Here is a 12,011-nt window from a genome sequence, read left to right on the forward strand (position 1 = left end):
TATATATATATATATATATAAATATAAATAAATATATATGAGTAATATATTTACTCAATCATTTTGAAATTCAAAACAAATGAAAATGCTTCTCTTGCAAGATCTGTTTTCCTCTTGTCTTCTGCTTAGACAAAAATTAATTTCCAACTTATACCAGTACAGTCTGGTGGTAGTTAGGTGTTTTTTTATTAGTTTGTTTGTTGTTTTTTCTTCTCTTCCTAGTTGTTCTTAAAGCTTCCTTTTAATTTTATTGATTTGTTCATGTGGAAGGAGTAGGAGTCTGAACATTTTTCAAAGAAAATGAAAGTTTGACTAAGAGTCTACACAGCATTGATCTGATACTCCATAATCTTTATTGGCTGTCTGACCTAATATCCATGCTGTTGAAAACCTCCTCCTATTGATATTAGCAGGTTTTGAATATAAAAAGCAATTTCTCAAAATAATCAGAAAAAGCTTTTCAGAAAAGAAGTAGAAATAATTGCGTATTTTGACACTAATATAATAGGAAATCATTAAGAGAAAAACAATGCTAAATACACTTATATTTGAAATACATTATCAGGTTCATTTTACATTGTGCTGAATTGTTGTTATGCAGCACCCCATCAAATGTCTAGAAAAAGCAACAACTTATCAAGCTTGAGTGCTGCTTTGGAAAAGCCAACAAGTACAAGAATCACTTCCATTCACAGAAAGACGTTTAATTAAAATCAAACTTAAAAAGTTCATCTCAGCTGAACTTTCCTACCTGATGCCTTCGTGGATGACAATACCACCCAGTCTCCCTCTACAGGAGTAACTACTTCAGGAGGTAGAGTTTCCCCTACAGACTTCTCAGGCATCTGTCTACCAAGAAAACTGATCTGCTCCAGCAATGGAAACAGCACATTTATTCCACCAATGCAGTTGATCATATCCTAAAATTAAGAGAAATGGAAGGAAAGCATTTAAATATCTAAATTATGCCACAGAAATTCACACTAGATAAGGAACCTTATACACTCACAAATCAATTAAATTGTTTTATGCCTGTTTAAAACACCGAGTTTAAACAGAGTATTGCCCACATTTTAGGCACTGCAACTACACGACTTTATCAACTGTGTTTTTACACTTCATTCCACCCTCTCCCAAATAAACATGGGAACCCGAAGGTTATAAATATCAGAAAGAATTTTCTATTAAGCATTTTGTAAAAACAGAGTAAAAACATCTATGATATCTAAGTTACTTGCAGTAAAGAAATACTGTATACATGTTTTAATTCCTGCAAGATTTCAACTTCAAGTAGTTAGAAAATGATAACATGATTTTTTTCAAATAATTTTATGTATACTTGAATTTTTACCTCCACACTTTTTGAAATTCAAGTCTAATGAAATCCATTTAATTTCCACTCCTCTCAGATAACAATAACTAGCAAACTAGTCAGAGATGCTTGTTCACCTGCCCAACTTAGCCCAAGGAAAACTACTGTAGACTTAGAATCCAAAGTAAAACAATAACCTACAAGCCAATCACAGAACATCAGTTTTCCTTCCCACAAACACTGGGGAGAAGTAGAAGAAACCATCCGTTCTTGCCTCCATCACATTCCACTTTTTAAATTGTTATTCTGTTTACGTCTGCATGATACCCCCTTCCCTGCTTAGATATGCCTCAATAAACATGGGGATATTTAAAGAAAATCGAACAGTTAAGCTAAGAGTTTTTTTTAAATCTGTAAAATTTATCTCATGGATGAAGACTTCCATATTAGCTGGGCAAAACAAGAAGCATCACACTTTTGAAAGTTGAAAAAAAAATAGAATTTCTACAAACCACAAGACAGCAGTAACTGTAGCTCCTTTCATGCTGTCTCATCTCTTAATGACTTGATCAGCTTTGTGTTTTATCCCTCACTCTATCCCTCAAGAGAGTGCCAATCCCCATCTTGTTTGTTAATGAACTAATTATTCTCCTGAGATTTGTACTTTCAATATACTTTCCCATACAGCTAGAGATATAAGCCATCCTCACCCACCCCTCTTCTATCAAACTAGATAAAGAGAACAAATTGTAATATTTTCAAACTATTCACATCACTGCAAAATTAACTAGCAAATGTTTCAATTTTCTTAACATTAGTCTCCATAAGTCAGAGCATATGCATAATGTAGCCCAAACAACATTTCCTTACTAATTAGTTTGCTCACTGATTTGATTGCACACTATTCTTAAAAAAGAAGTTAGAAAATGATTTTAAACAATAAAAATTTATTTGTTCACACATTTGTCTTCAAAACAAAACAAAAAATTGTCCATAGGATACATTCTCTGCCCTCAATCTTTTTTTTCTTTTGCTTAAAGAGCCCTGCAAGGAAAGGTCACCTATAAAATAGAATTGATATTTTCTATCTGAACAGAAAAATCATTAACCACATTCTAGATCAAGCTGTCTAGCTGCAAATAAGCCAATTTTCTCAGGCACAGTGTTAAGACTGACTTCTTATCTGTTAAATGTCATCGACATTATGACAATGACTTCTAGCATTCCAAAAGTTAGATGAATATAGGAAAACTGTCACATAAACAACAGCTTCTGCTTGTTCAGTAAGCACTTACCTTGATGTCCCAGTTCACTACTTTGTTTCCAGTTAGTCTTCCGTGCAAGAGATTTGCAGACAGGTCAAGACAAATTGGATTTCTGCAGGCCTGAGAAGTAAGGAGGCTACAGTATCATTTAGGAAACAACAGATCCTTGCAAATGCAGAAAGCTTTGAAATAATGCATAATAGTGTCAGGTGTTGATAGAATGTTGTTTAAACAACTTGGGAACCCTAGTAAGTTTACATTACCTTCTATTTGACTTTCACAAAATAATTGTCCTTTTGCTAAACAAGAACAACATCTATCACCCTTCCCCAAAACTATAGTCTAAGAAAGATTTTGCTGCCCTGCGTCTTCCCATTACCACTGTGTAAAAAAAAAAAAATGGTAGTGGTACATTAGTTTGTTCTAATTAAACAGCAATAGCAAAAGAAAAAAAACATTCAAGATAAGTTCAGGAATTACTTCATACTGCATAAACAATAGGAAAATAAGTATTGTTTCATACCTTTGGCGTGTAATGCAGCAACACCTTACTGGGGAGATCTGCTACTTCAGGCTCTTGAGATTTCCATGGAGTTAAACAGTTTGGACCTATAAATACACTGCTTTTAAGACTTCACTGGATATTAACTTCCACAAATTTTATACAACTGTTCTTTGTTATGGCAGGATACTCTGAACCATACCTATTTGAGACACACTTTGAAGTAATATTATGAATTAAGTCACTCATTCCATAGGGTTCTTCTTAAAAAGAAATACATATTCTTGATAAAAAGCCAAACTATACAAGATTTTAATTTGTACATTTGAACAGCTATATTTCTTTACAAACACATATACTTGCCACCAACCTATCACCAAGCTTAAACAGCCAGACAGTAAGAAATCTTCCAGTCAACTTTATTTAGCAACATAAAAATATTTCCTTCAAATGGTTGAAGTACTTGCTCATCTCTAACAATCCCAGGTCATTACTGAACTTAACTTAATGCTTTAGTAAAAAAGATTATTATTATTATGTTTTTTTTTAAATAACAGTTAATTTTTTGTGGAATAACCCTGAATTGTACATCACCTCAGTGGGTTGTCAACAAGAGCAATACTTTAAAGACCTTCAATTAGAAGGTCAGTTGTAGGCAAACAGTGGGGAAAAAGAAAAGTGAAAATACCACTTAACATCCAGATTTTGGCAAGCATGTACATAAATAAATAGATGAGCTTACGGAAACCAATATTTTAAGTAAAAATCCTTATCATTCATTTATGAGCTTCTTATAAAGTCCTCTCACTTAAGTTAGTTCTAAAATTATTTTGGACTGTAACTTGGTCATTACATGTCTGCGTACAGCAAAGCTCAGAGTGATATTGTCCCTAACTCAATCATTTTGTTTCATTAAAAATTAGTATAATCATTACTTACCTGCCAAATACAATGCTTTCACCTGAGGGGGTTGCAGTGCTTCATGAAAAATGATAACTGAACCAAGTTGGCCCTCCAATGATGTTGGACATCCCCATTCACTATCCTGAGTCCCTGCTGAGATCATCTTGGTGATGAGTTCTGGTTTTGCAAGCATCCCACTCCAGCTTCCTGGAGAGAGAATGCCCCCGAGTGATGTACGATGGGGCATGACAGGGGAAGAAAAAGGTGGATCTGGTATCTGAGATGGAGGGGGAGTTGTTGTTCTTTGACCAGCTGAACCAATGCAGCAAGAAGTAAATGGCTGTAGAAGCAAGAATGGAAGAAAGAAAACACACACTCAGTTTAAGTCTACGCTCCTTTTCCACCTCTGCCTTACCTATTTTACAAAGCAAATCTGAAGTCTATCTCTGTCAAACCTGAACTTAATAAATGAAACCAAGAACAGCAAGTTCTGGCATACTCTGGAGAAGCAATAATCTGAAAGAAAAGAACACATACTTCTCACAACAGCAGAGTGCTCCTAATTCAGTTGAAAGCAATTTGGTCACCCCAACTATTCTGCGACAAAAAAGGCTGGCAGGAACAGAGCCTAGAAGGACAGTTCTCTGGTAAGATACTCTGGTAAACATTCCTCTTCTGGATTGTATTTGAAAATACTAGCCCATTATGCCTGCTATATGTATCAATTATTTACTACTTGAACAGAAGCCCTCAGAGGAAAATTACCTATCCCACATTTAGATATCTTCTCTATTGTGCTTATTTTACAAGTAGGCCAAAACCCAGAGTTCTATCTTGCAACATACTTCTTTAAGTGTTATGCTGATTTCACTATTACAGTGTTTAATTTAAATGCTTACTAAAACTACTCAAAATACTTAAATATTAAATCAGGACTTGAATAGGGGAAGAATGGTAAGTATTATAGCCCAGGTTAGAAAGGATTCATCCCACACAAAGAACTTAAGATGCCAGGCATTCATTTTGTTGGCTAGTTTCATGCTTATCCAGGTAGCAAGTGCTTATCCAGGTAGAATGTGTTATGGGAACACACAAAATATTAATAAAATGAGTGGCCACTGAAAACAAGATGGAATAGTTCTCACTGGGGTTGTTACACTACTTGCAGAGCCGACTAATCGGAAATTCTACCATAGGGCTCTGGTCTGGGAAAACCCCACTATTTAACCAAGCTGATTTTTTTTTCCAGTTTGTTTTTAAAACTGAGATGACTAAACAAGCATTAATTAATGGTTAGTTCTACCTATTCTCCACTGTGATACCTTGGACACTATCTATAATTGAACAAACTTAGTTTAGAGCATTGTTACTATCTTTAACTCTTACTAAGTTTCCAAATAGAAAAAAAAGCCAACTATATTCTCATTCTTCTACGAAGTTCATCAGGACAGATGTATGACACAGAAGATGAACTTACTTCATTCATGGCAGGAAATCGAAGTGGGGCAGAGATCTTCTGCTGTCCGTTGACATAGATGTACACAATGCTCTGACCAAAGGGTCTCTTTCCAGGCATGTGAACGATAGTTATGTTGTGCTGTTTAATAAAACAATTAAATCATTATTAAAAAGCAGTGAAATGATAATACACAACCATTTAACTTCACCTTCGTTAATTTGGTGAGGAAATCATTAAAGAAACTGCTTTGGAAAATAAATCCAAAGAAGCTGGTTTGACCTTATTGATATCAGCTCTACTTTAAGTATTTTACTTTTAAACTTTGTGGGTTTTTTTTTTTTCAAAAGAGGTATAGGTTCTTACATGATAATGCACGTCAGTCCTTAGAATAGAAGAAGTTAAGGCAGAGACAGTAGTATGCACACAACACTACACCTGTTTGCTTGTTTTAATATAAAAAACCTCTATATAAAACACACATTTAAAAAACACTGTAACCATTTTATGAATAAGAACAGCTAAAATAACTGGCATAATTTATCTTAAATACTAATTTATGCAAAAAAAGCACTTGTATTATCTGAGTTTAGATTTGTTCTTACACAATTAAGTATAATAAAATAGATCACTTATAGAATAGCAACAAAACTAACTTGGGACTTCTGAGCTAACACCACTATGCGAAACAGTGTTTTTCAGCATCACATCTTACCCAGAGTGAATCAAAAAAGCAGTGGTCAGGCAGCATCACTGTTGCATATTCCCTCTTTGTGCAAACTGCTACCACCAATACTCCAGAGCATGTGATGAAGGCTTCAAAACCCATACCGCCTCCTGTAAAAAAGCTATAGAATGACAATAAAACAAACAAGCTAAGGACTTACTTCACCATACATATTGGAAGTAACATAACAGTATTCTCACTGAGGAGAGAAACAACTTGAGCTTTTTGTTGCTGTTCATGTCGCTATCTGCCTATTACTTCTGTTCAAAAGAACAAGACAAACCTCACAAGAAAGGAACTCCAAAGACAGTCAGGACAAAGGCATCCCCCAAATCTCTCAAAGAAGCTTGTAGCTATCCAACTACTGACTGTTGCAGTCTCTGAGAACCACAGTGTTATATTAAAAAAGATGTTAACAGGCCTGCAAACAGTCCTGTTTGCTGTTAATTGTGTCCATCAGCTCCATTAAAGCTGCTAATAATGCATGCAGCTAGGTGAGATTGCTGTCATAGCTAGTAGATGTGTTCTCTAAATTTAATTTCCTTGTTCTACATCATACCACTGCATATGAAGGTTTTTGTTTTAAAGATCTAGACACTAAATGGAATAATTCAGAAATTCAGGATGCTTGTACATATAATGTTACAGCCAAATATAGTTTAAAACTGATGAGACAGTAAGTGTAGATTAAAAAATATTTTTAAATCTGTGATTACCTATAAGCAAGAATTTTAGTGCAAAATATAAACAGAGTCATGGTTAAATAGCTTATTTCACTCAGTATCATGAAGATCAGCTGTAAGCAGCTATCTATAAATAAGCCCTGAAAGAACAGGCTTGCCTTGAGAAACCTGGTCTTTTTTTTTTTTTTCTAAAGTGCTTGAATACAGAAAACTATATATAAACTGTGAAGCGTTATCAAAGCCTGCTATAAACCCTTGGGTACTGTTACTCCAAGTGGAGGCATTAACTACTGTATTATCAAATATTTATTGGTATAAAACACAAACGTGACACGGATGTTATAGTGGGGAAAGTGATACACAATGTCTTTTGGAATAAGAAAGAGGGTAATCATTCTGGATTTCTTGAAACCCAGACAAAACATCCCCACTAATTGCCATGCTGTGACAGTGACTAAGCTGAATGCTGGAACCTCCAGAGTCAAGCCAGAGAAGAGGACAATTTTTCTCTCGCAACACAATAACACCAGACCCCATATCAGTTGGAAGAACGCAGAGCACATTGCCTGCCTTGGCTGCACTGCCCCACCACACAGTCCAGATTTGGCACCTTCTGGCCAGTAAAAGATGAATTGGGTGTGCAACATTTTTCTATCATCATCACAGCTGAGAAACAGTAGACCATTTCAATTGGCGCAGATTTTTATGAGAATGACATCACTGGTGAAACTGCACAGCCAATCGTGGTGACTATGTGGAAAAAGTGTTTTGCAGCTGAGAATTTGCTCTATTGGCTTTTTAAAGTTTGTGGTGCAATTCCACCACAGATTGTTCTGTTTTGAGGTGTTTTGCTTCTTTTGGTTGTTGGTTAGTTTATTTTTGTTGTTGTTTTTAAGCTATATACCTTCACACAATTCAGAGTTGTGGATAATGAAACTGCAAACAAGAAACTGTAGAGGAAGCAGTGTAATTGAGAAGCTACACGCTTATTCCTGTAACATAGCCTGGCTGTGGAGACAGATGAAGCTTCTCCCTTTCACAAACTAAACAAATCAAGTGCTTTATATTGCATTATATGAAGCAACAGGTACCACAGACTAGGGGGTACCACATTCCACAAGGAACAGACAACCTAGATTTGTGCTGTTGAAGTCATTATGGTAACCATACCTATACAGTTGCTTCCGCTTGCCAGTTTTGCTAGCTGTGCTAGGGTCCACCTGGTCTTGATCAAGGCAGAGCCAAGCATTGAAAGAAAATGCAGAGCCTGGCCACCTCTGAATTGATGGAACAGCAATTCCCGCCATACTGTGACACAAGTTGAAATACTGCAAGGCACTAGCCATGCCTTGTTTCCGAGCCATTGCCAGAATGGCTCGCACCACTGGAATAACATAAGGGTGAGCCTGTTTTGGCTCCTCAGTCCTTAGGAGCCGTATTAGTTGAAGCAGTTCTTCTGACCCCATTGACTGGCTCCCTAAAGAGCCCAGAAGGGCAATCAGGTTCTCTGCACAAGTACAATGGAGTGCAGAGTGGTGATTTAGTGTCTCAATGATACGGATGACCATATCTGCGTTGACACATGTGGCACGACTCTGCCTGTTAATACAGCAGATCCGCCTCAACCAATTTGAGATGAAAATCTGCAGGTCATGTGACTCAAGCTCTGGAAGCCACTGGATAAGCAGCAATAATGGCTGGACATTACTAATGCCTAGTATCCCAACAGCCATGTGGTCACCTTCAACAGCCTGAAAAACAAAGAAATCAGACATGAAATACAGTCAAGAAGAAATATTGTTGAAGAGACATAGCATTTCAGACAGCATTCAAAGTATATCTCACCATATTCATGAGTTCTTCCAGCAGTTCCCGTGAGGGCTGACCCAGTGACTTAAGTACCTCGTAGATATGTGCATAACCGATTCTCTCCTTGAAGACCTCCTGAGGATAAAAATCCAGTCTCACTAACAAATGAAATAGACACAAATAGCTCATCTGCTGCAACAAAGTTTATTCAAAACAATATTAGACTTAAAGATTAGAATGTAAGAGTTGTATTTTTTTGTTCAGCACAATGGACATACTATGAAAGGATTTCTATCTCTAGCATGCTCTAAATAAGAAGGAACTCACTGCAGCATGCAGATAAACAAATGTAAGACCAAAGTAGTAATTATAAAAAAATATTTCTTTGGTATACTCAAACATTAAATCTGTCACAAGTTACTAATAACTTTCTTTTTAATGCAAACTGAAGCTTGAAATGAAATTATTATTTTGAGAATTCAAGTATCTAGATACTGACTTTGGAATGAAAGATTTTCTAGACCAGCTTGATGAGAAATCACTCATTTTAAATACTTCAAAAAATTAGATGAGTGTTCCAAGGAACGATTTTCTGAAAATTAATGGATTTTACATGAAGAAAAATGACATGAGCCACAGAGTATGGAACAACCTACATAGCATCTGTTTACTGTTTGGTTAGTGAATATCCAACACATCACAAAATAAATACTATCTTCCTGGCTATATTCTGCACTGAAATTAGAGCAGATGGATGAATCTGCCAGTAGAAGTGAGAATTACTTAAGTAAATAGGGAAATAAAAAATTACACATTGTAATGGAAGTACAGCTGAAAATTTTACTGGCACTTCATGGATTACAGTCAATCCTCCATTCTGCCACACAACATTTCCCCAGACTTCCTAGTGTCAGTGAAGATGCAAATATTCTGAGCTATGCTCTGGAGGAGACTAATTTACTACCTTGTCATTTCTAACTGAGAATGTACTACAAGCAGCAACTGAATCAGGCTACTTCCACTCTGTGACCTGCACTGTGCCAGGAGACATTCAAACCTGGGATTAATCTAATGAACTCAGCAATCTAAAAATAAATCTACTACTCTTCTGTGGCTTTATATTTCAGTCAGATTCACAAACTAGCCATTGCTTGTTAATTTATCAAGCCACAGGAATAATCACAAAGGAAAGGCGGGGGGAAAGGGAAGATCACAATTTAGACAGCAATATGATCCTGGATTACAGACATGATAGAAAACCTAACTCCTTCCTGAAGCTATATTTTGCAAAATGTGTTAATTCTACTCCAAATATTCATGGTAATGGTAAGTAAGTAGGTACTCTCCTTAAAAAGGTTCCAGTTACCATTTGCACTCCAGTTTTCCAGTTTCTGTACAAAGATGTCTATTTGTTTCTAATGGCTGCACAGTGAAACAGGGGATATCCAGTGAATTGCTCCTATCTGACAGGAATTAGTCATCACAAGCTGCTCAACTTAATTGGTAAAATTCCCCAAGGATTTTGTGGGAAAAAAAAAAAAAAGCTAGACAAAATGAAGAGGCCTATCACAAGAGGATAGCTGCATGTGTAGTTACCTTAGCAGCTGGAGACTTGTGCATTACTGCTGTGAGAGCCTGAATGGTTGATACTGCCAAGCAGTCTAGACGTCCCTGAAATACCTGAAAGCAGCAAGTACAGAGGTTATATACGAATGCACAAAGACAGTTCCGCTCCAAAATTGTACTGTGCCCTCCTGCCAGGATGAAAACGAAGTTTACTAGCATGCTTCAAAAATCATCTCCACCAATAATGATTTCACAGTACCCCATAGCCTACAAGAAAGATTACATTAACAGTAGACAACATTTCAAGAGAAGGAGAGAAGCCTTCACAAAACTCATTTCACTTCAAATGCTCTGATGGACAAACATGTTTTCCTCATGCGGCTAATGGACAACCTCAAGAGGGAGGAAGGAAAACAAATTAAGAAATCTCTTGTATTGTGTGTGTGTGTGCCGCTAAACAATCAGGCATCTGTGGTACATATAGATTGTTTTCTTTTCCATAAGTCCCTATACACCAATGCAACACACATGAATTATAAGAGATTACTCACACCAGCACAGTAAAGTGGCTTTCTCACCCATATTCTTATCTCAATCATCAACTTTCCAATTTAATATTAAATTTTGGGTTGTTTTTTTCCCTCTGTTAATTTCTGTTTATAGTAATATTTCTATCATGGTCTTAAGGACAAAAACAAGCAGTATTTCAGGTCCATCAGTAAACCTAATGAGCAAGACTGCATAAACAGTTTCACCACCCCTGAAATAATATTCTGTATATCAGACATTTTGAAAATGAAATGTCAAGAATCAGAAGTCTGTTAGATGTGAAGAAATGTTTACATGCAGTTAGTGTTACACTGAGTTCCTAAAAAAGCCAAAGCCATTTGTTAAAATCACAATCTGTAGATTACCATACCTTGTACTTAGCATCTTTACATTTTTAATCAGAACAAAATCATTCTACCACAAAATCAATACTACTTGCATTTGATACTTTCCACAGCATTACGGCAAAATTAAAGCAACAGGCTATTCCTACCTCCCTGATTCAGCCTGTCCATTGATTTGTGAACATCTGCTCTTGATGACAAGCAAAGAATCAGGACATCAAATACAACCATTGAGATTCACAAACAAGGCCCCAGAATCCAAAACACCACAGTGCTGAGACAAAGAAGCAAAAAAAAAAAAAAAAGGAAAGGAAAGGAAGGGAAAAAAATCACCACCAGGTTAATAGAATTATTTGGATTCCATTCATGTACTTCACCTTTTCCTTAAAAGAGGCAAAACTGAGGCTCAATCTACTGAAATATTTGCAACTTGAAGTAAATGAATAAAAGCAAAGTTGAATTCAGTCTGTTAATTGGGAAAGTCACTTTCCACAGATGGAAAATATTAATGTCTGCAGAAAGAAGATCTTGCCACAGAAGACTTAAAAAGGATCATTAAGGTGAAGCACAGGAATCAGTTTTCCTGTCATTGTGGTTTGACCTCAATTGAAGCAAAATACAGATTAGGTAGATACCTGGTCCTCATTCATTTCTGTCAGTAATTTGTTGGCAAGGTCTTTTTCACTCTTGTCTGCCACTTTATTGTTAGCATTTAAAAACAGCTGTTAGAAACAGAGACAAGAATAATGGAAGTAATTGCATTACATAGTTATCCTCCAGTCATACTTGTGGAGGCTGCCTTGGGATTTGTGTCTACAATACAAGAAACGAGTTCTCACATTGGTGAGACACATTCCCCTGCTAACATTAGTTGTCTGTTAATTCTTAGAATATT

General features: G+C 36.2%; 1 protein-coding gene across 1 annotated transcript in view; it reads right to left on the minus strand.

The window, feature by feature from the left end:
* The window catches only part of NBEAL1 (neurobeachin like 1), a 79,592-nt gene that overhangs the window by 34,949 nt on the left and 32,632 nt on the right, over nt 1-12,011 (minus strand). The window contains exons 11-19 of the mRNA XM_010713584.3: nt 10,254-10,337; nt 8,694-8,792; nt 8,019-8,599; nt 6,154-6,286; nt 5,460-5,579; nt 4,019-4,322; nt 3,101-3,186; nt 2,608-2,697; nt 759-920 (exon numbers count right to left, since the gene is read on the minus strand). Of these exons, the coding sequence (XP_010711886.1) occupies nt 759-920; nt 2,608-2,697; nt 3,101-3,186; nt 4,019-4,322; nt 5,460-5,579; nt 6,154-6,286; nt 8,019-8,599; nt 8,694-8,792; nt 10,254-10,337 (1,659 nt within the window). The remainder of the gene's footprint in view (nt 1-758; nt 921-2,607; nt 2,698-3,100; nt 3,187-4,018; nt 4,323-5,459; nt 5,580-6,153; nt 6,287-8,018; nt 8,600-8,693; nt 8,793-10,253; nt 10,338-12,011) is intronic.

Source organism: Meleagris gallopavo, chromosome 7 (genome assembly GCF_000146605.3).
Source record: "Meleagris gallopavo isolate NT-WF06-2002-E0010 breed Aviagen turkey brand Nicholas breeding stock chromosome 7, Turkey_5.1, whole genome shotgun sequence".
NCBI lineage: Eukaryota > Metazoa > Chordata > Aves > Galliformes > Phasianidae > Meleagris > Meleagris gallopavo.